Source organism: Platalea leucorodia (genome assembly GCF_965183815.1).
Source record: "Platalea leucorodia genome assembly, contig: HAP1_HAP1_SCAFFOLD_164, whole genome shotgun sequence".
NCBI lineage: Eukaryota > Metazoa > Chordata > Aves > Pelecaniformes > Threskiornithidae > Platalea > Platalea leucorodia.
Genome location: NW_028121383.1, coordinates 75,966 through 103,256, shown reverse-complemented (window position 1 = coordinate 103,256; position 27,291 = coordinate 75,966). Strand labels below are relative to the sequence as shown.

Genomic DNA, 27,291 nt, shown 5'->3' with positions numbered 1-27,291 from the left:
TCCTGGGGCAGCTTCCCCAGGGTGTCCTGGAAACATGGCAGAGACCAGGCCCCTCTCTTCTGCACCTTTGATGCCTTGCTTCCTTCACCATGACACCTGGCTCTGCACTGGGAGTGCTGGCTGCCCCTACCCTGCACACTCACACACCTTAGCTCTACACTGGTGTTTTTCTCTCTCAGGCTCTTTCCAGCCCAGCCCAGACCCTCCCCACCTCTCCCCACCTCCCCTGCCCTCTCCCCAGCCCAGCCCAGCCCAGCAGAGCAGCCCAGCCTGGGCTGGCTCCATGGCACTGCCCAGCGCAGGCTGCTGCAGAGCTCTGGGCACTCACCCCACAGCCCCAGCCCCTCTGAAGGCCACAGCAGCTGCTGGGGGGGCAGACAGCGGGGTTCAGGCTCCCCATCAGCCCCACGGCTGGTGCTGGCCACAAGGGCATGAGGAAACAGAGGCTAGGCACTCTCTGGCTCTCCTGAATTCATCTTGTATCTGATTCCCAAGCCTGACTGAATTTGCCCCCTCCTCTGCTCCCACCAGCCCCACTCCCCAGGACAGCACCAGTGTCCTGGCCCTGGGGGTTCTCAGGCAGCTCCTGCAGCTCTCCACTCTTCCTTCCCTGTGCCTGCTGAGTCCCCTCTTATTCCCATGGCACTGCAGAGTCCACGTTCGTGGATATGTCAGTTTAGTGCTTTACTTTTGAACAGACTTCACCTTTGAGGGTGTTCCATCTTCTGCGTTTCCAGTCATTGCAATCCCACATCAGTTATGTGGTGAGTCCCCATCCTCTTCTGACCCCTCCAAATTCATTTCCAGAGAGCCTGGTACATGCCATCAGTCCTGTCATACGTGAAGCAAACTGAGGAAACAATGGGGAGCTCATGGACCATCTCCCCTGCCATTGGACACCAAGAAGAGCTACTTTAAATCAGAACACTTGGTCCAGTGGAACCCAGTGTTACCATGCGCTTAACCCCAAAACCACTGAGAACAAAAGCAGAACAGAAACTTTAAAAGACCAATTCCTTGGACATTTTCTTGGAAGGAACTTTGGAAGAAGAGCCCAGCCTTCAGGCACTGCACCCAGGAGGTGCCCTTTTATTGAAGAGCTACAATTTGATGGGCCACATCTGACACAGTGTTGTGCAAGGGTCAGACACAACAGGATCAAACTTCCACAGGAGTATAAAACCAGAAAACTATCCCTAAGTAGAATTATCACAGGAGAAAAAAAGGAAGCTTGTGGCCTAAGATAAACTCGGGGAGACATGCGGAGGAAGGGAGGCAGGTTATTGTCAGTGAAACAGCACCCATTGGATCAGTTTCCATAAGGCATCCTTGAGCTCCTTGTTCCTCATGCTGTAGATGAGGGGATTCACTGCTGGAGGCACCACTGAGTACAGAACTGCCACCACCAGATCCAGGGATGGGGAGGAGATGGAGTGGGGCTTCAGGTAGGCAAGCATGGCAGTGCTGATAAACAGGGAGACCACGGTCAGGTGACGGAGGCACGTGGAAAAGGCTTTGTGTCGTCCCTGCTCAGAGGGGATCCTCAGCACAGCCCTGAAGATCTGCACATAGGACAGCACAATGAAAACAAAACAGCCAAATTCCACAAAGACACTGACCACAATAAGCCCAAGTTCCTTGAGGTAGGAGTGTGAGCAGGAGAGCTTGAGGATGTGGGGGATTTCACAGAAGAACTGCTCCACAGCATTGCCTTGGCAGAGGGGGAGGGAAAATGTATTGGCCGTGTGCAGGAGAGAATTGAGAAACCCAGTGCCCCAGGCAGCTGCTGCCATGTGGACACAAGCTCTGCTGCCCAGCAGGGTCCTGTAGTGCAGGGGTTTACAGATGGCAATGTAGCGGTCATAGGCCATGACAGTGAGAAGATACAACTCAGCTGCAATAAAAAAGAGAAACAGAAAGACTTGTGCAGTGCAACCATAGTACGGAATGATCCTGGAGTCCCAGAGGGAATTGGCCATGGCTTTGGGGACAGTGGTGGAGATGCAGCCTAGGTCAAGGAGGGAGAGGTTGAGGAGGAAGAAGTACATGGGGGTGTGGAGGCGGTGATCGCAGGCTATGGCGGTGATGATGAGGCCGTTGCCCAGGAGGGCAGCCAGGTAGATGGCCAGGAAGAGCCAGAAGTGCAAGAGCTGCAGCTCCCGTGTGCCTGTGAATGCCAGGAGGAGGAACTGGGTGATGGAGCTGTCATTGGACATTTTGTCCCTCTGCGCATGGGGATCTGTTCAAGGAGGTAAAGGAAGGGAGAAGTTAGGGCTGACTGCTTCGAGAAAATTCTACCCAAGTTATCATAGAACCCCCCCCAAACTGCCTTTCACTTTTCAGGAAGAGCTTTGGTGAGCTCTGGTTGGTGCTGGCTGAGGGTGCCCCAGGGAGCAGGAGGCTCTGCTGGGGGCTCTGCAGGACTCAGTCCTGCCCTACAGCAATAGGTAAAAAGGAACTCAGGGTGATCTCAGATTAAATCCACTCGTGATATCAAAGAGCTTTTCAGCATTGTCACTCCCAATTCACCTGACTGCAGAGCAGAGCTGTGGGGAGTTTGGGTTGTGCCTTCTGCTCTAGTTGCCCCAGCACAGCGGAGGAGTGGTTTGAATGCAGCAATGCCTGGCATTTCTGCTGCACTGCAAGGGAAACCTTGTGGGTGCTGAGACTGGGCACAGGGACTGTCCCTTAGTGCAGAGTGAGGACAGCCGCTCTGTCCATCAGCCCTGCTCTCAGCTGCCCGGTGCTGGCAGCTCTTTCAGCTTGAGGACGATTGCACATGGCACTTGCCCCAAAGAGGCCAGTGCTGGGAGCAGAGGAATCCAGTTTCCAACTGCAGATCTCCAACCTCCTCAGACACAGTCAGACACTTGAATTTTTCTCCTATTTGGTTGTCAGGCTGATGGGAAGGCAACTTACAGCTGTGTCCCCATGACATTCAGGACAGGGGCTCTGCTGTGTGAGTGAGGAGACCAGGGGGTTGCTCCAGGGAAAGCATCTGCACTGCAGGGGATGGCAGGGAGATGCCTGAATCCCCACTCCCACAGCATTCCTGGGAGCAGGTCTCTCTTCCTGCCTGCCCATGTCTCTGCTGCCTGGAGCTCTTCTTGGCCACGATCCCTTTCTGTGTCCCCACAGCTCCTCCCTCTCCACGCTCACAGACCCCATCCCACCTGCTGTGTGCTCAGCTCTGCCCTGCAGGCACCTCCTGGAAGCAGGGCACTGCCCAGGGGCATCTCTGTGTGTGCAGGGGCTAAGGAGCAGCTCAGACAAGTCCTAGAGAGAACTGGGGTGTCATTGCCTACTCCAGAGCAGAGAAATAAATTCCCATCTCCCACTGCCCATCCAGCCAACCAAGAGCAGAAAACCCTGGGTCCTTAGACCTGGGTTTAGAAAGACATGCAGCTCTTTCTTGTCCATGCCATCTCTCTGCTCTGATGAAAAGCCTTTGTACACAGGGGGTCTTGGACTCCTGGTACCAGGATTCCTTATGGCAAGTCAGATTTTGTGTGGTTCCACAGCTTTGTTGCTTCAGCCCAAATGTGCAGCAGTGCCCTCAGCCAGGGGCACAGGCAGGCAGAGCTGGAGCTGTTCCTGAGCAGACAGAGCTGTGACATGGTGGCAGAGCTCAGGACAGCTGCTCTTCAAGGACAGCATCCTCCAAGCTCCGCAAGGGTCCAGATCAAAACTCAGTCTAAACTTGAAAGGCAATTGAAGGGCACCATAAGGAGTGTTTACTGCTTCAGGAAGAGTTAAAGGAAAAATAAAGATCCTGTGTGGCCACTGCTGAATTTAGGAAGAGCAGGTGTAGATAGAGATGAGATTCTCGGTGTCCTCTTTGCCTCAGACTTCCCCAGCAAGGTCTCCCAGGCCTCTGTGACTCAGGGCAGGACTCTGGAGGTGAACAGTCAGCGGTGGATGGGGATCAAGTAAGGAATCACTTGAGCAAACTCCAACCTTCCCCATCTATGGGACAGGAGGGACAGCATGGCAGGGAGCTGAGTGAGCAGGCCAATGTCACAGGAAGGCCACTCTCCATCATTAACTTTGAAAGGTCACGAAGACTCTGGGAACTCCCTGATCACTGGCAGCACCTCTACAATGCATACACCTTTCCAGAATGCCCAAATGATGAGCAGGGGAATGAAAGGTTGTGCTTCAGCACATGTGCACTCGAATCCCATTTCTGGGTGTCTGAAAGAGAAGGCGACTGGGTTTACCCAGGGGACCCTGTCTCTCACCATCCCCTTTGCTTTCTGTGATGAAAGGACAGGATTGCTGGATGCAGGGAGAGCAGAGATGGTCTTTTACCTGGAAGTCATCAAGGCTTTCAGCATCATCCCTCCAGAAAGTTCTTGTGTCCAAGTTAGGATTGTATGGGCTGCATGGGTGGATAAGTAGCTGAGTAAAATACCCGCTGGAGAGTAGCTGGGCTTGGAGGATTGTGGTATATGCGTGGTGCTCTGTCTGGAAGCATCTAGCTAGTAGGGTCCTGCAGGGGTCTAGCTTGCAACCTGCCCTGTTTCACATCTTTTGAGTGACCTGGAGGATAGGAGAGAGTAATTTTTGATACCATTCGTAGAAGACATCCCATTGAGGAGAGCAGGGCAGGGCTGGAGGGCAGGGCTGCCATCCCAAACGACACAGACAGTTTAGAGGGATGGGCCAATAGGATCCTCACAATATCCAGTAAAGATTCAAACAAAGTCCTGCTCCTAAAGTGGACTGGCTCTGAAATGTCCTAGGACAAGGAGTGTCTAGGCGGGTAGCAGCTCCGCAGGAAAGGGTCTGCTGGTCTTTGGGTTCCATTAGGCAAAAGATGAGCCATCAGCAAAGACGGCCAACACCATCCTGGGCTTTGTGAGCAGGAGCACAGCCAGGGCAAGTGATTCTCTCCCTCTGCTCAGCACTTCTAACACCACATCCAGAATACTTGCCCAGGTTTTGGTTGCCCGCAATGCCAGAGAGACATTGGCAAGCTGGAGGATCCGCAGAAGTTCTGTGGAAGGCCACAGAGATGGTCAAGGCTGGAGCACTTGTCCAAGGCTGAGGGAGCTGGGCTTGTTCACCCTGGAGAATGGAGGGCTTTGTGGGGAGGATGGAAGAGACATGCATTGCCTATAGTGAGGTTCCCAAGAAGACACTGTGCTGCGAGGCAGGAGCACAGGAGGCAATGAGCTGAAACACGAGAGGGTCAGGCTCAATATAGGGAGAAGCGTTTGCTAGGTGAGGACAGCCAGACATGGGAAGCCATTTCCCAGAGAGTGTGCGCTGCCTCCATCCCTGGAAGTTTCTCAGACCCATCTGGATAAAACCATGAGCAACCTGGTGTGACCCTGCTTTGAGAAGGATGTTTTCTACAGATATCTAGCAAGGTCCCTACCAGCCTGAATGACACTCTCATTCCTCACCTCTCCGTGTCCTCAACATGAGGGAAAGCCCTCAGGGTCCCTCTGACTGTAGAAATAATTCACATCAGGTAGAAGGCAGCAGCACAGGCACCCCAAACAGTCCCAATGCCATCCCTGGCCTCATCTTTAATTTACTGCTTCCCTTTTCCCCCCCTCTCAAATTCTTCACTGTTCTCATTCTCACACCATCCAAAAAGGCCAGCCTACCCTGGCTGGCTGGGAGGGAGTTCATTGTCTTCATAGCAGCCCGGAGGGTTCCATGTTTCGGATTTGTGACCAAAACTCTTTTAGCTATTGCTGAACAGTGCTTAAACAACAGGAAGGCTTTCTCATGCTGTTTCTCACGCTGCCCTTCCAATGAGTGGGCTGGGGTTGGGCAAGGAGTTGGGAGGGGATGCAGCCAGGACAGCTGACCTCAAATGACCAAAGGGTTATTCCTTCTCATAGGATATCACGCTCAGCTATATAAGATCAGGGAAAGGAATAGGAAGGGGGGACATTTGTGGTTATGACATTTGCCTTCCCAAGTCACTTTTACATGAGATGAAGGCCTGGAAGGTTTCCTGGAAATGGCTGAACATTTCCCTAACAATGGCATGAATTCGTTTTTTGCTTTGCTTGTGAAGGCAGCTTTGCTTCACTTATGAAACTTCCTTAATTCCAACCCATGAGTTTTTCTCACTTTTACCTTTCCAATTCTCTTCCCCATGCTGCTGTTGGGGGAGTGAGCAAGTGACTGGGTGGCTCATTAGTTACTGGCTGGGGTCAATCCACCATGCTAGTTAATCCTTTTCACATTGGCCATGCTTGTCTTCTTTTACATCCTCCTGTGGTGTCTCTGAGATGGTTGCTGAGGTACTTTCTACCTTGGGCAGCAAATCCATGAAACAGGTCACCCCTTACATTACCTTTACTGTCCTGCAATTGCTCACGTTGCTATCTTGTCAGAGTGTCGGGCACCTGCACGCATACCATGACATTGGAGCCACTGCCTTGCAGTGTTCCCAAAGAGAAGAGATTCAGCAGAAGCTGAGGGTCTCGACATCAGGGACTCATGGGAGCAGAATTCAGTCATTGGCACCCAGGAATGTCACCTTTTTTAATTTCTTCTCCTCCCAAGACCTGAGCAAGTGATGGGGAGAAAGGAAGAAAGGAGAGGGTTCCTCACTGCTTTTGCAGTCCACACATAGCTGAATTTTGTCCTACTATCAAAGGTTTAGTTCAGGTTAATGTTGCTACTAAGCAGGATTTTTTGAAAGTGTTCTGATACTGTGTGCTTCTCTTTTTAAGGAATAGGGAGTCTAGAAAGGAATCATCCAACATAAACAGCTGTACTACAGACATGTGTGGAGAAGAGGTGAATTTTATTCATGAAGATTATTAACCAAGCAGTGCAAACCCTCAAATTAACATAAGGAGACTGAGGCACCGACATGCTGTTAAGGATGTCATAGATCCACATGACACAGGATGAGTAAGACCACCTAAAGGAGGCATCTGGAGGGCTGGCTGGTGCTGTCAATGAAGAAAATTAAACAGTATTCGAGAGCAATAAGGAAAGCCAATGTTCTGAATCAAGAGCTTGCTGGAAAGAGCCAAAATAAACATTGGGTATGGCTGAAAGACACCTCATGCTCTGGGGGTAATGTATGGAGTTCAGATGGCTTCCCTGGTGGCTGATTCTCTGGACTAGAGTGGGGGCTGTGGCAGGGGAAGGAGGTAGGTTGGTGGCAGATTCTGTTTCTTGAATGACAAAGCTGTGGTTTTCTGGAGATGTCCCAATGCATGTGAGTTCACAAAAACCATCTGGCTTCATAGATTTGCTATTTAGAAGCCTTACCCTTGTATGTAAGGGGGATGCCAAAGCCAAAGCTCCCATAGGCTTGAGAGTTGCAGGGATGGGTAGCAAAAGCAAAATGAGCTGACAGAGGCTTAGAGGGCCATACAGAATGAGTCACACTCTACCTGGAGGCCTGGAACAAGTGGGCACTGCAGAGGTTTGCATCTTGAATGCATGCCTCAGCCTAGCAGATGGGGATTCCCCCTGACGGGGGTGGCTGTGCCAGTCCATCCAGGTGGGTCTCAATGGCGCAGGCTCTACTTGATTACATTCCTGTAATCCAAACATGTTAGGATTAATGCAGAACCAGCTATTCAAAATCAAGCATTTTATTCACTTTGCCCCTTTGCTTTGACATCTTTTCACTTTGACGGCACTCCTGAAATCTCTCTAGGAAGCCGCATAAGAATTGACGACTAAAGGAAAGTTACGCCGAGGCTTGGCTCCTTGTGGTGCTTTGTGTGGCAATGAGCCCTCTGGTGCCGAGTTCCTGAACTGCAGCTCCTGAAAGACTGAGCAAGCCTCCAGAGCAGTAAAAGCAGCACAGCTGAAGGTTTGGGAGGGTGTTAGCAGGCCCTGCTGAAGGCCATCACTGAAGAGACCATGCAGGGAATGAGCAGACAAGGTTCCTGTCCCTGGGGGCTGGTGGAGCAGGGAGTCGGAGGCCCTTGGCACAGGAGGACATTTCAATGTGAGATGTTTTCCCACTGTGAAAGCCCTTGATGTGTTTCACCAAGCAGGCTGGCCAAGCCCTGACCCCCATCCCCTGCAGAGGGGGATTCTTTCCCTCTTGTGATGCTCTGAGCTCTTCCTGGGGGCATTGTGATGTGGGAGTGTGTGATGGCAGGCACAGGTCAGTGGTAGGACACCTGCCAGGCTCTATGGAGGGTGGGTGAGGAGGAGGCAACAAGGCGCTGGAGCTGTAAGGACCTCATGTCCTCTCGTGGGTCTCAGTGGAAGAGACAGAAGCCATACCTGAGTGGACAAGGGCCCCAGTTCTGTTGGGGCGTCAAAGCCCCACCAAGGCCCTTGGCCATCCCCACCACAGCTACACTGTCCTGTGCCTGTGCCTGCTTCCTTGCTTCCAGCACCAAGCTCTGTGTCTCTGGGCATTTGCCAATGCCTCTGAGCTCCCCACAACCCATCCCATTTCTTCCAAACCCTTGCTAGTGCTGCTTTCTCACCCAAGAGTTCCAAGCCCCAGACATGCTAGAATCCTCTGTTTAGCTCCACATCCCAGCACTCAGCTGCACATCCTCCTGCTTCTGCTGCCTCCAAATGAAGACTCAACCTATTTCACTTCAGCATGACAGCCCCCGACATGTCAAGTCTTCTTCCTGCCTTTAACACACTCACTGCTGCACCTGCACTGCTCTCCCCCTGCATGCCCATGTGTCTCACCAACCCTTCCTCTTCCCCTGCAGTGGTGGGACCTCACCCCAGGAGGGCTGTGCATCCTCCAGGCTCAGGGGGGTTTCCTGACACCCACCCAAGTGTGAGGAGTGGAGGAGGGGAGGAGAGCCAGGTCAGGTCATGGGGCATGACTGAGCACAGACACCCCAAGCAGTGGGCGTTCCCTGTCTGTCAGGCTGAACCATGTACCTAAGGTAAAAAAAAATCTGTATGTGGTCAGGGCAGTTTGGGGACACCTGTCAAGCAGCCCTGAACCTGAGGTGCATGACTTCTGGGGTCAGGGAGAACCTGAGAGCTCTCCCGAATTGGAAAACATGAAGGGGAAGGAAAGACAGCATCATTCTGTCTGGAAGGGACCTCGGGAGGTGTCTGGACCAACCTCCTGCTCAAAGCAGGCTCAGACAGAGTACTCAGGCCTTTATCCAAGCACATCTTGATCACATTCTAGGATAGAGCCAGTGCATGCTCCATGGGAAACAGCTTCCACCGCTTGACTATCCTTATGCTGGAATAATTTCTCCCTCTATCTAGCCTGACCCTCTCTTCTTTCAGCCCATTGCCTCTTGTCCTTCTGTCATGAACATGAGCCTGACTCCATCTTCCTGGGAACCCTGCAATGCTGCTGCATGTTTCCCACAAGATCCTCTCTACTCCTGTCTGAACAAGTCCAGCTCTCTAAGCCTCTTCTCACAGTACAATTTCTCCCACCCTACTCACCTTGGTGGCCCTACACTGACCTGGCCCCAGTTTGTCCAGGTCTCTCTGACATTGTGGGATGTCAAAACCTAGGAAAATATTCTGGCTATGGTGTGAAAAGAGCTGAGCAGACTGGCTGTGCTCCGGCTCCTACAGCCCAGGATGCTGTTGGCCTTCTTTCCTGATTGCTCCTCTTTTGCCTAATGGAACCCAAGGACCACCAAAGCCTTTCCCACAGAGCTGCTGCCCACCTGGGCAGTCCCTGGCCTATGTTGTGTCATGGGCTTAATCGACCTCAAGGCCACAAATTATTGGCTATCCTGGGGTTCCTGTTGGCCCATTACTCCAGCTTGTCTTTGTTCTTTGGGATGGCCACCCTGCCCTCCAATGTAGCGTCTGCTCTCCTCAATGTTATGCAAAAGCACTCTCTCATCTCCTCTGGGTCATTAAAAACATATTAAACAGGACAGGTGGCAGCACAGACCCCTGCAGGACCCTGCTAGCTAGATGCCTCCAGGCAGAGTGCCATGCATTGACCACGTTCCTCTGAGCCCGACCATCCATCTGGTTATTTACCCACCAATTTTTCCAAACAGGCAGACCATAATATACTAACGTGGGCACAAGAATATTGGAGCAAGTGGGTGATGTTGAAAAGTTCACTGACTTCCAGGTCAAAAGACAACCACTGCTCTCCCTGCATCCAGCAATCCTGTCCTTTCATCACAGAAAGCAAAGTGGATGGTGAGAGACAAGCTCCCCTGGGTAAATCTAATCCCCTTCTCATCCAGAAACCCAGAAATGGGATCCGAGTGGACACATTCTGGGGCACAGCCTTTCACTCCTCTGCACATCCTTTGGGCATTTTGAAAGGTGCCTGCAATGCTTGCATTTTCCCCATTGTCAGGGAGTTCCCACAGACTCCCTGACCTCTGAAAGATGCTGGAGAGTGGCCTCGCTGTGACATTGGCCTGCTCACTCAGCTCCCTGCCATGCTGCCGCTCCTGTCCCATACACTGGGAAGGTTGGAGTTTGCTCAAGTGATCCCTTACTTGATCCCCATCCACCGCTGACTGTTCACCTCCAGAGTCCTGCCCTGAGTCACAGAGGCCTGGGAGACCTTGCTGGGGAAGACTGAGGCAAAGAGGACACACAGAATCTCAGATCTATCTACACCTGCTCTTCCTAAATTCAGCAGTGGCCACACAGGATCTTTGTTTCTTCTTTAACTCTTCCTGAAGCAGTAAACACTCCTTATGGTGCCCTTCAATTGCCTTTCAAGTTTAGACTGAGTTTTGATCTGGACCCTTGCGGAGCTTGGAGGATGCTGTCCTTGAAGAGCAGCTGTCCTGAGCTCTGCCACCATGTCACAGCTCTGTCTGCTCAGGAACAGCTCCAGCTCTGCCTGCCTGTGCCCCTGGCTGAGGGCACTGCTGCACATTTGGGCTGAAGCAACAGAGCTGTGCAACCAGGCCAGCTCTGATTTGTCATAAGGAATCCCAGTGCCAAGTGTCCAAGACACTTTGAAAAGGCTTTTTGTCAGTGCAGAGACAAGGCATGGAAAAAAGAGAGCTGCATGTCTTTCTAGCACCAGGTCTAAAGACCCAGAATGAAATGCCTATTTCACTCAACTGAAGATATCCCCCTGGCTTGAAGAAATTAGATCTTTCCTTGTCACCTTTTTGTGTGTCCTGTCTAATGATGGGACAAAAAAAGGGGATTCTCATGCCAAAATCTTTTCCTGATAGGAGAAATGACACTGCGGGAAGTAAGTGTCTCTCCGCAGCTGAGGGAGGGAACATCAGAGATGCCTTCAGCCTCTTTCACAGCAGGTTCCCCTGCAGCCCCAGGGACACCTGGAGGGAGCCCAGAGGGGCAGAGAAAGTGGTGCCTTGGGCTGGGCCTCTGCTGCTGAGCTGGGCTGGGCTCCTGGGATGGAGGCAGCTGATGGCAAGTGGGCAGCCCTGCAGAGAGACAGCTCTGCCCAGGAGCAGCTCCTCTGCAAAGCGCAGCAGGGCTGAGGGCACTGCCTGCAGGCAGCGAGGGGAGATCTGCAAGGCTCAGAGAGCTTAAAGGCAGTGTGGAGTGGGAGGATGCTCAGAGCTCACTGGAGGAGAATTATTTACAGTCCTTGAAGCAGTAAGTCTCTGGCAGCGGGGCAATGCACATGAGTGTCTTGGAGGGGTCTCCTAGACATGGCACATCATGCTGCAGATAGGAATTGGCAGGATGCATCTGAGGATTTCTTTACTGTGGAGAAGGACATGCTCTCTCCTGCCCACTGTCAGAGGACAGGACATCATGGCTGCCTTCTCCAAAGGATTGCTACAAGGGTGTGCATCCAAGGGTGGCCAGGGCTGTCCTTCAGAGCAGGGTCCCTGCACCGCAAAGGGCTGTGTGCTGGGGCAGGGACTCTGCCACCTGCCAGGGTCAGCAGTCAGCCCTCCCAGGGAGACCCCCACAGCTCTATGAGAAGAAGCTGTGGGTGGAAGGAGGGACCACTGGCAGGGCAGTGTACGATCCTTATGATGCTGGGAGGGTGCTACATGGGACATTGCAGCTCACAGATTGAGCTCGTGCCCAAGTCATTTCCGAGGGGACTTTTCATGAGTCCATTCAGGGCAGGGCTTTCCTGCTTCAGTCTCTGCTTTCCTCAACTTGTGCTTCCACTTTTCTCTGGCTCGGCTTAGTGGGAATGGAAACACAGTTGTGTGCGTTAGAGAAAGGGCTGAGGCTCCTAAGCCATCACACTGAGGTTTACTGGGAACTTCAGCAAGTGCCTTCACCCTCACCACCCCACAGACAACACCATCATCACCTTTCCAGGTTCATCAGGGTTTGCGTGACCTGTTCTTTAACACCTGCACACACAGAGCAGCTGCAGGGTGTGCTGTGCCCTGAGGGTGACTGCCCTGCACTGTCACTGTCCGGGAGGTGGTGTGCAGTGCTGGGTAAGCGAAAGGCTTTCCTGAGTGCCCCCTGTCTCTCTCCTTGCCTCCCTCAGCTGCTCTTGGTCTTGCTGTCAGGCTCTCTGGGAATGGGAGTTTCAGCTGCAGAGTCAGGCACTGATCTTGGGGGTCCTCCCATTCAGGTGTCTTTATGGCAATGAGGTGTCCCAGCTTTCCTCCAACTTGTGACGCTCTGGGCAATGCAGTCTGTGAGGCTCGAGAATGAGCTGACCCTTCCTTAACCAGATGCCATCATTAGCACAGCTGGCTACCTCCTTGGGGTCTCCTTCCAAGTAGTGAGCTGCCTTCCAGGATGCAAACCTGCCCTATAGCACCTTTATGCTATCTGAAGGCCCCATGGAGAAGTGCAGAGATGCTACAACAGAGAAAATGCTGATGGGTTTGTGAAAAGGGCCATGTGTGTCCTAGGCTAAAAGTGGGGTGCTGAGAAATTGAGAAATGGTGAGACATTTAGTGGTCTGCAGTGGATCCCTCTGCTCTCACTGGTCTGGTGGCTTTTCAGGGTAAAGTGGGAGTGTGATCACCCTGCAGCTCAGAAAGATGCAAGCCCAGGGCAGCTGGGAAATAGATGGAGAAACAGACCGGCTCCCCTCCCTCTGCACTAAGCCACAGGCACTCCTCTTGCCTCGCAGGGCTCCCTCTGCCCTGAGAGCAACAGAAATGCTGAGGCTTTCTGACATCCAAACACACTCCCCATTGGAGATGGAGGGAAGCTGTAAAACTAACCTCTCCAACTGCCTTCTGCCATCCCTGTTCCTTAGCACTGGGAGTGCAGATGCTGACAGGCCCTTCTGGGGTGGGAGCAGTTTCATTTGACAAAGTCAAACACCAGCACTGGACCCTGCACCCACCGTTCTCATGAACTCTGCTGCAGAGTTGGGCTGACTCCTCGGCAGCCAGCGGGAAAAGCCCCTGCTCCTCATGGCACACTCAGCCAGCGCCAACCTGAGCTCCAGCCACAGAGCTGAAGGAAGCTCTCCTTGAAAAGGAAAAGGGTGGGTGCATGTGCCAGGGAGAGGGTCCAGGGGAAATGGCTTTGATTTTGCTCAGAGAAGTTCATCCTAACTTGTTGCTGCCTTTTCCTCCTTGGACAGTGCCCCATGCCCAGAGGTAACAAATGTCCAACACCAGCTCCATCACCCAGTTCCTCCTCCTGGCATTCACAGACACACGGGAGCTGCAGCTCTTGCACTTCTGGCTCTTCCTGGCCATCTACCTGGCTGCCCTCCTGGGCAATGGCCTCATCATCACAGTCATAGCCTGCGATCACCGCCTCCACACCCCCATGTACTTCTTCCTCCTCAACATTTCTGTTCTTGACCTGGGCTCCATCTCCACCACTCTCCCCGAAGCCATGGCCAATTCCCTCTGGGACACCAGGGACATCTCCTACGCAGGATGTGCTGCCCAGCTCTTTCTGTTTGCCTTTTTGATGTCAGCAGAGTATTGTCTCCTCACCATCATGGCCTATGACCGCTACGTGGCCATCTGCAAACCCCTGCACTACAGGGCCCTCCTGGGCAGCAGAGCTTGTGTCCACATGGCAGCAGCTGCCTGGGGCACTGGGTTCCTCTATGCTCTCCTGCACACTGCCAGTACATTTTCCCTCCCCCTCTGCCAAGGCAATGCTGTGGACCAGTTCTTCTGTGAAATCCCCCACATCCTCAAGCTCTCCTGCTCACACTCCTACCTCAGGGAGGTTGGGCTTCTTGTGGTTAGGGTCTTTGTGGACTTTGGGTGTTTTGTTTTCATTGTGCTGTCCTATGTGCAGATCTTCAGGGCTGTGCTGAGGATGCCCTCACAGCAGGGACGACACAAAGCCTTTTCCACGTGCCTCCCTCACCTGGCTGTGATCTCCCTGTTTATCAGCACTGCCATGTTTGCCTACCTGAAGCCCCCCTCCATCTCCTCCCCATCACTGGACTTTGTGGTGGCAGTTCTTTATTCATTGGTGCCTCCAGCAGTGAACCCCCTCATCTACAGCATGAGGAACCAGGAGCTCAAAGATGCAGTGTGGAAAATGATGACTGGATGTTTTTCTGAAGCAATAAACTGTCCATTTTCTGATGCATACCACTTATAACGTATCTCATTATAGCTCAGCCTTTCTTCTGGAAGTTTGGTGGTTGTGGTATTTTTTTTTTTTATTCAGTTTTACTTGTGATAATGTTGTGCACAAAGAAATGTCAGTTTTCATACTAATAGTGTCTAATTCACTATATCTACCTTTCTAGTGTTTCCCAGAGCCTTGAAATAAGAACCATGTTCTCTGTGCATTTAAAAAATAAAGTACCCTGCAGCGACTTTTTTGTCTGAGACTTTCCTTTTTCTGAGACTTTCTCTGGAGCTGCACGGCACTGCCTGTGTGCAGAGGTGGAGGGGAAAAGAGTCTCAGCACAGCAGCACGGCCAGGCAGCACCAGCGCTTGGTCTTTCCCAAGCTGCTCTCTTTTAAATTCCACACTCTCTTTCTGAGCACCTCTCTTGGTGTAAGGAAGGATTGCTCTGGCGGCTTGGTCAGAGTCCTTTTGTGTGGCAGTCCTGTGACTGCAGGCAGGGACAGGCAATGGGCACTTCTGTGACAGAGCTGACCTCCAGAACAGAGTTTCCATCATACAAGGGGATCTCCTGATGGCAGTGCCTGAAATCATAGGTCTTCTACTTTTTCTCTCAAGAACAAACCCAAGAAAGTGCCCTCAAGAGGAAAACACAGCTAAACTGTTTGAGTATTCAGTGTGGGAGCACGTGGCAGTGTCCTTGCACAGCCAGACCTCCTGGGGGAGAGAGGAAGGACCAGCAGAGCAGGCTCTGGGCTGAGCCCATGGTCGCTGGACACCCCAGGGAAGCTGCCCCAAGGCAACCGTCACAGAGCAGCCAATAACAATCACTGTTTCCAGCACTGGACTGTCACCCCACCTCGTACAGGTTGGTTATCCCCCCACAGTGGCACACCAAATGACTAGGTCAGAAGTCCATGCTTGTGTTGTACAGAGGTGAGTTCACAGAGGAGATATTCTTGGAAGATATATCAAAGTGTGATGAAGAGAGGGAGGTGATTAGAGAAAGCCAACATGGCTTCACAAAGGGCAACTTGTGCCTGACTACTCTAGTGGCCTTCTGCCATGGAGTTACTGCATTAATGGACAAGGGAAGAGCTACAGACATCACCTGTCTAGCCTTCTGTAAGTCCTCTGATATGGTCCCCCACAACATTCTTGCTGCTGCTAAGTTGGAGACATACAGATGTGACAAATGAATTCTTAGATGGATAAGGAACTGGCTGGGTGGGTGCATCTGAAGAATTATAGGCAATGGCTCCATGTCTGAGTGGAAACCAGTACCGAGTGGTGTCCCCAAGGGTCCGTACTGGGACCAGTACTCTTTAATATCTTCATCAGTGACATAGTCAGTGGGATTGAGTGCACCCTCAGCAAGTTTGTAGATGACACCAAGCTGAGTGGGACAGTTGATTCACTTGAGGGGAGGAATTTTTCATCACAAATCCAAAACATTGCCCCACACAAGCTACTATGAAGAAGTTTAACTCTAGCCCAGCCAAAACCAGTACATCTGGCCTTTGTCCTTCATCTATTCCTGAAGTTCCTGACAGGACAGTCCTCCCACCTGTCAGGTTTCCCCTGAATGGCATCCCTAGGGCACAGGAATGGTCCTCCCAATTTAGTGCCATCAACAAACGTGGTGACAGTTGCTTCCTCCGGGTCGTGGATACAGGTGTTAAACTGCACAGGGCTTGTCACGAATGAGCGGTTAGGTCGCTTAACTAATCACCGCCACAGATATTTGTAAATAGTGATTTTAATAGAAATTTATGAAAGGGTGATTTAATAGAGTTCGATGGCAAGGTTCACTCTATTACTTAGTAAATGAATGGAATATATGGAGAGAGAGAGAGAGAGAGAGAATGGAATACAAGGAGGGGGTGGGTAAAGGAGGCCCTCCCGTTGAGCCACGAGGTTCAGAGTAGACCGCCATGCTTTCTAAACTCTCAGAGAGGAGCCTAGGTGCAGCTGGATCCAGTCCTAGTCTCAGACTTGGTCAGCGGTTTATGTCTAAGGATTATAAGTATTTAGCAGCAACTTAGGTTTATTCACAATGAGGAGAGAATCACAAGAAGTTAGTAGTCACTAATCATTGGTTACTCTAGCATCTACAAAGTGATGAAATGAAGCTTACTACAGTATTTGTATAATACACACACACACAATCACACAACAGGCCTAATAAAAGAATACCTCTTAAAATCCCTTGTGAGTTTGATATGCGCAGGTAAAGATACCCATCAAAATTACCCTCGAGTTCAGTGAAATACTCACTTCAATGGTTGTCTCAACGGGCGAAGGGTTGAACCTCAAGGAGTGAAGGGCACCGGAGATCAGCCCAGCTGCTCTTGCCAGGCCTCTGTATGGAAACTTAAGAGTTCGCAGCTCTGAGAATTGTCCCACTCGCAGGGAGATTCTGGCACAGCCCACTGCGGTCCAGGAGAGCACAAAGGGTCTCCCGTGGCACCGCTGTTAGGGTTGTGAGATGATTGACTTTAGGCATCGGTAAATTTCCATTCTGTCCACAGCTCCGGTCGGTAATTGCTGAGTTCTCAATAATCTCAGCAAGGCAGGTACGGTCGTCCCGTACCGATCCGCCTGAGATATGATCCACAGCGATACATTCCCGTGCTGTCAGGGGGTGACTGATTTTGCCAGGTGAGCTCAAGGCATTCCTGTTCCTCAGCTCAGCTATGCAAGAATGCCTGGTACAACCAAGGGGCGCTTAACTGCCAGGCTCCTTGCTCAAAGGCCAAGCATTGACAGGAATCCCTGTGATCGTAAGGTGGTCCAGAGGAGGGGGGGATGCACCACCACACAATGTCGCTCAATCACCTAAGCTGTCCCTGTCCCAGACTTGCTTGCCTCCTCAATTTGGATCCATATCGCAGCACTGCACTGCACACCCTCCTTATTCTGCTGCTCTCAAATCAAACACTGAATGATTCTACATGGGTATGACTTCTCCTTGCTCTTTCAGGACTTCTTCTGGCCTGTCACACACTTCCTTCTATGCACACACCACTCTCTCCCTCCAGTCCCATTGGTCTCACAAAGCCTTCCCACCTCCCCTGCAGTAATGGGACCTCACTCCAGGAGGTTCATGCATTCTCCAGGGTCATGCTCGTGCAAGGCCTCGGGGGAGATTATCTGGTGCCCACATTTGTATTGCGGATGGTTGGTCTGCACCGGACCAGGTACGAGACAGAACTGCTGTCAGGAATGCCATGGGAGGGGAGACTTGGTGTCCTGGGTGGGGCTGGAGTGGAGTTAATTTTCTCCATAGTGGCCCCTACGGTGCTATGTTTTGGGGTTGTGACCAAACCTGTGTTGATAAAACACTGATGTTTTAGCTATTGCTGAACAGTAGCTGCACCGTGCCAAGGCTTTTGCTGTTTCTCCCACTGCGCCACCATCGAGTAGGCTGGGGGTGGGCAAGAAGCTGGGAGAGGAAACAGCCAGGACAGCTGACCCCAACTGACCAAAGGGATATCCCATACCGTATGACATCATGCTCAGCAATAAAAGCTGGGTAGAAGAAGGAAGACATTTGGAATTCTGGCATTTCTCTTCCCAAGTAATTGTTACTCATGATGGAGCCCTGCTTTCCTGGAAGCACTAAACACCTGCCTGCCCAAGGGAAGCAGTAACCATATTCCTGATTTTGCCATTCTGGTTCTCTCCCCATCCCTCAGGAGAGGAGAGTGAGTGAGTGTCTGGATGGGGGCTTAGTGGCCACATTATGGACTTATTTCTGTTTTCATTAAGAGCAGTAACAGTACCATGCTCTAAAATTTCCTCTTCTTCTTCATGATGATAAAATTAATTTTGTTAATTTTATTTTTGTCATTCACTCTGAATTTACAAGATAGCTATAACTTAAGAGTATTTAGATTCTGGCATGAAGTGTTTAGAACAGTGCTTTTTCTCTCATTGCTAACCCTTCCTTACCATTTCATGGTAATACCTTTCAGACAATGTTGCCTCAAATTCACTTCTGCTGTCTGTCTTTCATCCTTCTTTCAAGTGTGTGTGGGTGTGAGGAGTTCATTGTTTTACTAAAAAATGTCAAGGGGCAGATCCCGAACTGTTGAAACGGAAAAAGCAAGGCAAATTTTTCTGTGGTGGACACTGACACAACACCGTTATCTTCATTTTGCATCTCTGAAGACCTAACCCTTTCACAGAGTGCGTGGAAGGTCTGAAGTCCCTCCATCTGCCCTGTACATCAGAATTGAAGGTGAAATTACTCCAGTCAGAGGTGCTGTTTGGATTCCCCTCGCAGCCTAAACCACCACATGGGTCAGGAGATATTCCAGGACTTCTCAAGGGCCATCATACTCCTCTGGACCAAAAAGTAGAATCTCAGGGGTCAGGGCATGCCAATACTTGTGTTCAGGGATCTGGTCACATGACCCATCTCCATGTCTGTAATGGTGCTTGAGTTTGCTCAAGGAACCCTTGAGTCAATCCCCATCCACTGCTGGCTCTCCTCCTGCACAGGAGGAGAACACAGGGGGCATCTGCTCAACACAGGGGGCCTCCGCCAGACTCATCCTCTCTGCCCATCTCTCCAGCAGAGCCTGTTTTCCTCCATTGCAGAACCCCATGTGAGCAAGCTGTCCCACCACATCTCATTTCATCCCAAACCAACACAGTTGTGTGCCAAGCCCCGGAGATCCAGCTCCTCCTGCCTGCGATCCACCTCCTCCTGGCTGTGCACGGTTTGGCCGCAGCAGCTCAGCTGTGGCACCAGGGTGGAGTGCAGACTTCTCACAGGGAAACCTGAGCAGTGATCCTGACCAGAAGACCACGGTACAGCCAGCGGTGCTGCGCTACACGTACAGCCTGGCCTTCACGCCTGTGCTGTGCTGCACAGATCCCTTGGCCGCAGGACAACCTCAGCAGCTCGTTGTCCCAAGGGGCCTGCAGGCAGCTCCCACTCAGGACCAGCCCTTATGCCTCCTCTGTGGCCTTGCCTGTACCTAACAGTGCAGCAAGGAGTTCTCATGAGAACATCCTTGCTCTTTGACTGTAGAGATGAGGAAAAGAGTTGTTTTCTTGTAAGCAAAGCTAAGAGCAGCTTGAATGACCAAACCAGGAGACTGTCTTCTATGGGCGGGGTCTGCATGGCATGCTGTGTGGGGGTCAGAGGCCTGTTCAGTGCTACACCACTTGCGGGTCCCACCATCTAAAGGCACCTAAGATTATCTGCATGATTCTCTTCTTACAGGGTTAGTGCTAATGAACAGCATTTTCAAGATCCTTCACAGCGTCCGAGTGCCTTTCTTACTGGAATTAGAATGGACCAGTACCTCCTGCTGAAAAACACTCTCTCAGCACCCTTGGGTGCAGCCATGCTGGTCCCATGGACTGGTAAGGGTGTAGTTTGCTCAAGTAACCTCTCCCTTGATCCTCATCTACTGCTGGTGGCTCTCCTCCAGAGTTCTGCCTCAAAGCACAAAGGTCTGGGAGACCTTGCTGGTGGCAGCTGAGGCAAAGAGTGCGTAGAGTATCTCAGTCTACCTACACCTACTCTTACTACATTTAGCAGTGGTCCCACAGTATTTCTGATTCTTCTGTAGCTTCTGTTCCTGAAGTAGAAACAGCTCATCTCGGTGCCCTCGCATGCCCTTTTCAGTTTCAGTTGAGTTTTGGTAGGACCCATTGCTGTGCTTGGGGGATACTTTCTTTAAAGACAAGATGTATCCAGGCACACGGTGAAAATGGTTCAACTGTTCCTTGGCTGTGTCATTGTGGGTGTGAGTAAAGACCCCAGTGTGATGTGTTTTGTGTTCAGGCAATGCCTGCAGCTCTTGGGAAGAGAAAGGACAGACCTTGCCTCTCTGATGGCATCTGATGCCTGATGCCTCTGACTGATGGTATCAGTCAGCGGCACACAGGCACCAAATCACACTGCTTGCAATGCCTTCTGGGGTGTCTGTCACACACCCACCCTGAATCGGAATTGCTTTCCTGTTGGTCATAAAATTATGATAGATTCACAGAATGGTTTGGGTTGGAAGGGACCTTAAAGATCACCTGGTTCCAACCCGCCTGCCATGGGCAGGGACACCTTCCACTAGACCAGGTTGCTCAAAGCCCCATCCAAGCTGGCCTTGAACACTTCCAGGGAGGGGGCATCCACAACTTCCCTGGGCAACCTCTTCCAGTGCCTCAGCACCCTCATAGAGAAGAATTTCTTCCTTGTATCTAATCTAAACCTACCCTCTTTCAGTTTAAAGCCATTACTCCTTGTCCTAGCACTATATGCCCTTATAAAAAGTCCCTCTCCAGCTTTCTTGTAGGCCCCCTTCAGGTACTGGAAAGTCTCTGTGTGGCCTTCCCTTCTCCAGGCTGAACAACCTCTCTCTACCTGTCTTCATAGGAGAGCTGCTCCAGCCCTCTGATCATCTTCATGGCCCTCTTCTGGACTCACTCCAACAGGTCCATGTCTGTCTTCTATTGGGAGCCCCAGACCCGAACACAGAACTCCAGGTCGGGCCTCATGAGAGTGAAGTAGGGGGGGCAGAATCACCTCCCTCGACCTGCTGGTCATGCTTCTTTTCATGCAGCCCAGGATACGGCTGGCTTTCTGGGATGCAAGAGCACATTGCTGGGTCATGTTGAGTTTCTGATTAACCAACACCCCCAAGTCCTTCTCCTCAGGGCTGCTCTCAATCCATTCTCGGCACAGCCTGTATTTGTGCTTGGGATTGCCCCGACCCATGTACAGGACCTTGCACTTGGCCTTGTTGAACTTCATGAGGTTCACACAGGCCCACATCTCCAGCCTATCAGGGTCCCTCTGGATGGCATCCCTTCCCACCAGCGTGTCGACTGCACCCCACAGTTTGGTGTTGTTGGCAAACTTGCTGAAGGTGCACTCAATCCCACTGTCCAAGTCACTGACAAAGATGTTAAGCAGCGCCAGTCCGAAGACTGACCCTGAGAAACGCCACTCGTCACTGGTCCTGTGCTGTCTCTGCAAGCCTTGGCATCTCATGGAGCTCTGTGGGCCTGGGTTTAAACATTAAATTGAGTAGACACCCGGATCTCTGTAAGGCAATGTGGGGATGAACATGAGGCAACTGACAGTAGGGTGAGTGGAGACCTAGTGAATACAGCTGATGGAGAAGAGGGAGAGCCTGAGCTCTCCCTGTGGCACATGGCTCCAGTGGTTCAGAAGATTAACTCTCAAGGCTCCTGAACATAATGAGTGGGGGCACGTTCAGGTGCCCTCATTTGGGCATCAGCTGTCATTTCAGTTGGCCAAAGAAAATTCCCAGCAGCCTCTAAGAGGATTCCCCCAGATGTTGGCCTGTCTCTACGAACGGCTCCATTAGAGATTGCAGCTGCCTCCACAGATCTTTGACCACCTCTGACAACTTAAATGTCACCAGGCGTTGTGTCTGAACAGTCCAATCCTGCCCTCCATCTCCATTAACAGGCATGGGAAGTGAGGCAAGGAGCTCACATGCGGGTGCCTATTCTGTGCCCACTTGAACACCTGATGCAAGAGGAATCCCACCTCCTGTTGGTTTGTGTTGTGCATGGGAGGGAGCTACGTCCCCTTCTAGCCCCAGGAATGCAAACCCACAAATGAGATGTGTCTATTGACTCATCTGCATCCCTTCCCTCAGCAGGGGTAATGCAGACCCCTCCTTGTTAGTGTCTGCTTGTTCTGTCTCATGATGGGACAAGGAGAGCTGATTCTCCTGCCCAAATCTTTTCCTGATAGGAGAAATGACTGTGCTAGGAATAATTGTGTCTCCCTAGCTGACGGAGGGAAAAGAAGTGTTTTAATTCAGCCTGTTTCAGAGCAGGTTCCCCTGCAGCCCCAGGGACACCTGGAGGGAGCCCAGAGGGGCAGAGAAAGTGGTGCCTTGGGCTGGGCCTCTGCTGCTGAGCTGGGCTGGGCTCCTGGGATGGAGGCAGCTGATGGCAACCAGGCAGTGCTGCTGAGAGACAGCTCTGCCCAGGAGCAGCTCCTCTGCAAAGCGCAGCAGGGCTGAGGGCACTGCCTGCAGGCAGCGAGGGGAGAGAAGTGAGGCAGAGAGACTGTAAAGGAAGTGTGGAGTGGGAGGATGCTGAGAGCTCATTGTGGGCAAAATCTTCACAGCCCTTGACACGGTAAGTCCCTAGAACCAGGGCAGTGAAGCTGCACTATCAGAGGAACAGGGCATGATGCTGCCTTCCTCTGGGGATGACTGCAAGGATGTTAAGCCGGGTTCACAGCCAGGGATGCCCAGGGCTGTCCTTCAGAGCAGGGTCCCTGTGCCCAGCGATCTGTGTGCCAGGGTCAGTGCTCAGCCTGCCCGGGAAGCTCCCAACAGTGCTGTGGGGAGAATCTGTGGGTGGAAGAAGGGACCCCTGGTAGGGCAGGGTCCTTCTGCTGTTGAGAGAGTGCTGCGTGGGTCAGGGCTGCTCACAGTTCCAGTTCACCCCCAGAATATTTCCTAAGGGATGTTTCAAGGAGAAGGTCCTGGCAGGGATTGCCATAAAGATAATGAAGATTTCCGGAATTTGTGTTTTCAGTTTTGTACTTGGAGTGGGGGGGTAGTGGAAAAGGGATGAACGGAAAAGGATCTGTCAAATTTGAAGCCACTGAGACTGCCGAGCAAGTGATCAGTAAGTCTGATGGGAGCCTCCTAAAGTACCCTCAACTACTTCTCTGCCTATGGACAGCACCAGCATCACCTCTGCTGGACCCATCAGGGTTCTTCTGACCTGCCCTTTTCCACCTGCAAACAGGAACATGCGCCCAGCCAGTGCCCTGCAAACAGGCAGGTTTCTGTGGGGCCCAGGTGAGTGCGCAGAGGTTTGGATGGGGTCTGTGAGCGCTGACAGGGAAAAGACATAGGACAGGGAAACACCTCTCAGGAGGAAAATCTCCAGGCAGCAGGGAGATGATGAGGGAATGAGAGGAAACTAAAACCAGAAATGTTGTGGGAGGGAGAATTCAGAAACCTCCGTATCATCCCCCCCAATGCAGACCCCTTCCTCTGAGCAAGGCCCCTTGCCTCCTCTCCACCCACCAAAGCCTCTGCCCTCAGGGCCGGGGGCTCCAAGGCGTGAACCACCTCCTCTGCAGCCAGAGCTCCAGCAGAGCCGTGGTGCAGCTCTGCAGCCACGGGCCCAGTTCCCTCTGCAGAGCACAGGGGCTGAGAGCAGCTGCCCGGCAATGGTGGTGTCTGGGAGGTGGCGTGCACAGCTGGGGAAGGGGAACGCTGTCTGAGTGCCCCAATGCCTCTGCCCTGGCCTCTCTCAGCCACACCCTCACTGTGTTTTTCTTTGTGTTTCAACTTGTCTGTGTTACTGTTCTTTCATTCTTGCTGCCAGGCTCTCTGGGGAGGTGGAGTTTCAGCTGCAGAGTCACACACTGATTTTGTGGGTCCTTTCATGCAGGTGTGTCCATGGGAACAAGTGTCCCAGCTTTCCTCTAACCTTTGTGGCTATGTACAATGCAGTGTGTGGGGCTGGAGAATAAGCTGTTTTTCCCTTAATCAGACGGTGTCATTAGGACACTTGGCTATCTCCCTGAGGTTTTCTTCCAAACTTCCCTCCAGGTTGCAATCCTGTCCTATAGCACCTTTGTGTTATCTGAAATCCTCATGGAGAAGTGCAGAGATGCTATGACAGAGAACGTTCTTTTGGGTTTGTGAAATGAGCCCTGTGTGTCCTGGGCTGGAAGTGGTTGCTGAGACCTTGAGAAAGGGTGAGGCGTTTAGTTGTCTGCACTGGATCCCTCTGCTCACAGCAGTGTCTCTTTTCTTTTTCAGGGTAACACAAGAGAGTGATCACCCTCCATCTCATGGAAAACAAGCTCATAGCAGCTTGTAGGGAACAAGTCGGAGGGACAGACCAGCTCCCCTCAGTCTCCACTAAGCCCCAGGCAATCCTTTTGCCTCGCAGGACTCCCTCTGCTCTCCCTGAATGAAGCACAAATGCTGAGGGTTTCTGGCATCCAAGAACACTCCCCAGGTGAGATGGGGGGAGCTTTAAAAACCCCAAACATTTCAAACTGCCATCCGCTATCCCCGTTCCTTAGCACTGGGAGTGCAGATGCTGACAGGCCCTTCTGCACTAGGACCAGTTTCATCTGACAAAGTTGAACACCAGGACTGGCCCTTGCCCTGACCGTTCCCATGAATTCACTGCTGCAGAGAAGGGCTGACTCCTCAGCAGCCAGCGGGCAGAGGCCCTGCTCCCCACACTGTGCTCAGCCAGGGCTGCAGCCACTGAGCTGAAGAAAGGTCTCCTGGAAAAGGAGTAGGTGTAGTTGTGGGCGCAGTGTAGCAGTGTGAAGGTTTAGGAGAAAGGCTTAGATTTTGCTCAGAGAAGTCTCCCCTAACGCTTCATTGACTCTTCATGTAGGAACAGGACCCCGGGCACAGAGGCAGCAGATGTCCAACACCAGCTCCATCACTGAATTCCTCCTCCTGGCATTCAGAGACAGGCGGGAGCTGCAGCTCCTGCACTTCTGGCTCTTCCTGGGCATCTACCTGGCTGCCCTCCTGGGCAATGGCCTCATCATCACCGCCGTAGCCTGCAACCACCGCCTCCACACCCCCATGTACTTCTTCCTCTTCAACCATTCCGTTATTGACCTGGGCTCTATCTCCACCACTGTCCCCAAAGCCATGGCCAATTCCCTCTGGGACACCAGGGCCATCTCCTACGCAGGATGTGCTGCCCAGATCTTTCTTTTTGCCTTCTTGGTAGGAGCAGAGTATTGTCTTCTCACCATCATGTCCTATGACCACTACATTGCCATCTGCAAGCCCCTGCACTACGGGACCCTCCTGGGCAGCAGAGCTTGTGTCCACATGGCAGCCGCTGCCTGGGGCACTGGGTTTCTCCATGCTCTCTTGCACACTGCCAATACATTTTCCCTCCCCCTCTGCCAAGGCAATGCTGTGGACCAGTTCTTCTGTGAAATCCCTCAGATCCTCAAGCTCTCCTGCTCACACTCCTACCTCAGGGAAGTTGGGCTTCTTGTGGTTAGTTTCTGTGTGGACGTTGGGTGTTTTGTTTTCATTGTGCTGTCCTATGTGCAGATCTTCAGGGCTGTGCTGAGGATCCCCTCTGAGCAAGGAAGGCACAAAGCCTTTTCCATGTGCCTTCCTCACCTGGCCGTGGTCTCCCTCTTTCTCAGTACTGGCATGTTTGCCTACCTGAACCCCCCCTCCATCTCCTCCCCATCCCTGGATCTGGTGGTGGCAGTTCTGTACTCAGTGGTGCCTCCAGCAGTGAACCCCCTCATCTACAGCATGAGGAACCAGGAGCTCAAAGACGCACTGAAGAAGCTCATTCAATCCATAGTCTTTCAGCAGCAATAAGCTGCCCATGTCTCTTTCCATGTGATTTCCAATGTATCTGGGGAATCTCCTGTGCTTTGGGCATTTTATCTGTGATAACTGTGTTTCTCCAGGAATCTCTGCATGCAGTGCGCTTCTCCAGAGGCATGAACCCAGTGTGTCTGACACAAAGGTCTTTGCACATCTGCTGGCACGATGGTACAGCTGGCCTTCCGTCTCACATCTTTGTAATAAAAAGGGGATTTCCCCACTGCCGGTGTCTGGAGGTTGGGCTCTTCTTCCAAAGCTGAGGCCAGGAACAGGCTAAGGAAGTTGTCCCCCACAAGGTCGTGCTGCTGTGCTGGTGTTCTCCATGGGCTGAGGGGAGGAGGGCATGGGGTGATGTGTTCAGGACTGGGACTGGAGGGAGCTTTCAGTGGTGGCCTCCCTATTCGGCCATTTCCAGCACTGGCCCTTCTCCACAGGTTTATGGGTGAGTTTGGCTGCACGGCCATTTTTGCCTCCTCCTGCTGGGCTCAGGGCCTGCACTGGGGGAATGGCCAGCCCTGCTCGACCTCTCTCCTTGTCCAGACCCTGGCAGACCCTGGGTCAGGGATGTCTGTGAAACCCCACATGGGGTGTGCGTAGGGCTGAGTAGGTTCCATGACCTGGGGGAGGCTGCGTCAAGTAGGAGGAACAGAAGGGGGACAGGGCACCAAGGGATGTCATGGAAATCATGCAAGAGAAACTGTTCCTCACACCGAATACACCCTTTGCCATGCTGTGCCTGCAGAGTGGGGCTGTGGGACCACATGGGAGGCAGGAGGGCTGGGCTGGCACAGGACAGGGCACTGACAGGGGCCACAAAGCAGCTGCCAGGGGGTGACCACCTGGAGTTGGTGGCTGCAAGAGAAGTCAGGAGCAAAGAGAAGAGCTCCAATTGCTGTGTTAGAGACCAAGGCTGAACAAGGCAAATGCAGGGCTGCTGCTGAACAACAACAGTGATCTAATAAACAGGAGACACCAATGGGGCTGAGGGACTCAAGGCCTTCTTTGCTTGAGTCTTTACTCCCAGGCCTCTGTGCTCAATGAAAGGGTTCAAGGAGGAGAGCACATATTGGCAGGAACCTCATGAAATCCCGCAAGGACAAATGCCAGTTTCTGCCCCTGCAGGGGACTCACCCTGGCAATGGCACAGGCTGGGGGCTGCCTGGCTGGGAGAAGCCCTGTGGGAAAGGTCTTGGTGGTCAGCGAGCTGGACAGGAGGCAGCCGTGTGCCCTGGCAGCAAGGGAGGCCACCAGCATCCTGGGCTGTGTGATCAGGAGCATGGCCAGGAGATGGAGGGAAGGGATTCTCTGGAATATTCCATCCAGACATCAGATCCTCAATTCTGGGATGATATTGGCAAGCTGGAATGGGTTTAACAAAGGGCCTGCAGGACAGCCAGGGATTGAAGCACTTTGCTGGTGAGGAGAGGCTGAGGGAGCTGGGCTTGTCCAGCCTTGAGAAGGGAAGGCTGCGGGGGACCTCATCCCAGCCTGCTAGTGCCTACAAGGAGGTCATGGGGAATACAGAGCCAGGGTGTTAATGATGGTGCATATT

At 52.2% G+C, this 27,291-nt stretch overlaps 3 protein-coding genes across 3 annotated transcripts; 2 read left to right on the top strand and 1 right to left on the bottom strand.

The window, feature by feature from the left end:
* Positions 1 to 1,286: 1,286 nt before the first annotated feature.
* LOC309603682 (olfactory receptor 14A16-like) lies at positions 1,287 to 2,216 on the bottom strand (the record flags this gene model as incomplete). Its single annotated transcript, XM_082338619.1, has 1 exon — positions 1,287 to 2,216. The coding sequence occupies one exon, from the start codon at positions 2,214 to 2,216 to the stop codon at positions 1,287 to 1,289; it is 930 nt and encodes a 309-aa protein (XP_082194745.1).
* An 11,230-nt stretch (positions 2,217 to 13,446) lies between these two features.
* LOC309603681 (olfactory receptor 14A16-like) lies at positions 13,447 to 14,412 on the top strand (the record flags this gene model as incomplete). The annotated part of the gene is made up of 1 exon (XM_082338618.1): positions 13,447 to 14,412. One exon carries the CDS (start codon positions 13,447 to 13,449, stop codon positions 14,410 to 14,412), a length of 966 nt encoding a protein of 321 aa, XP_082194744.1.
* Positions 14,413 to 24,794: 10,382 nt separating this feature from the next.
* On the top strand, positions 24,795 to 25,730 carry LOC309603680 (olfactory receptor 14A16-like; the record flags this gene model as incomplete). The annotated part of the gene is made up of 1 exon (XM_082338617.1): positions 24,795 to 25,730. One exon carries the CDS (start codon positions 24,795 to 24,797, stop codon positions 25,728 to 25,730), a length of 936 nt encoding a protein of 311 aa, XP_082194743.1.
* Positions 25,731 to 27,291: the final 1,561 nt, after the last annotated feature.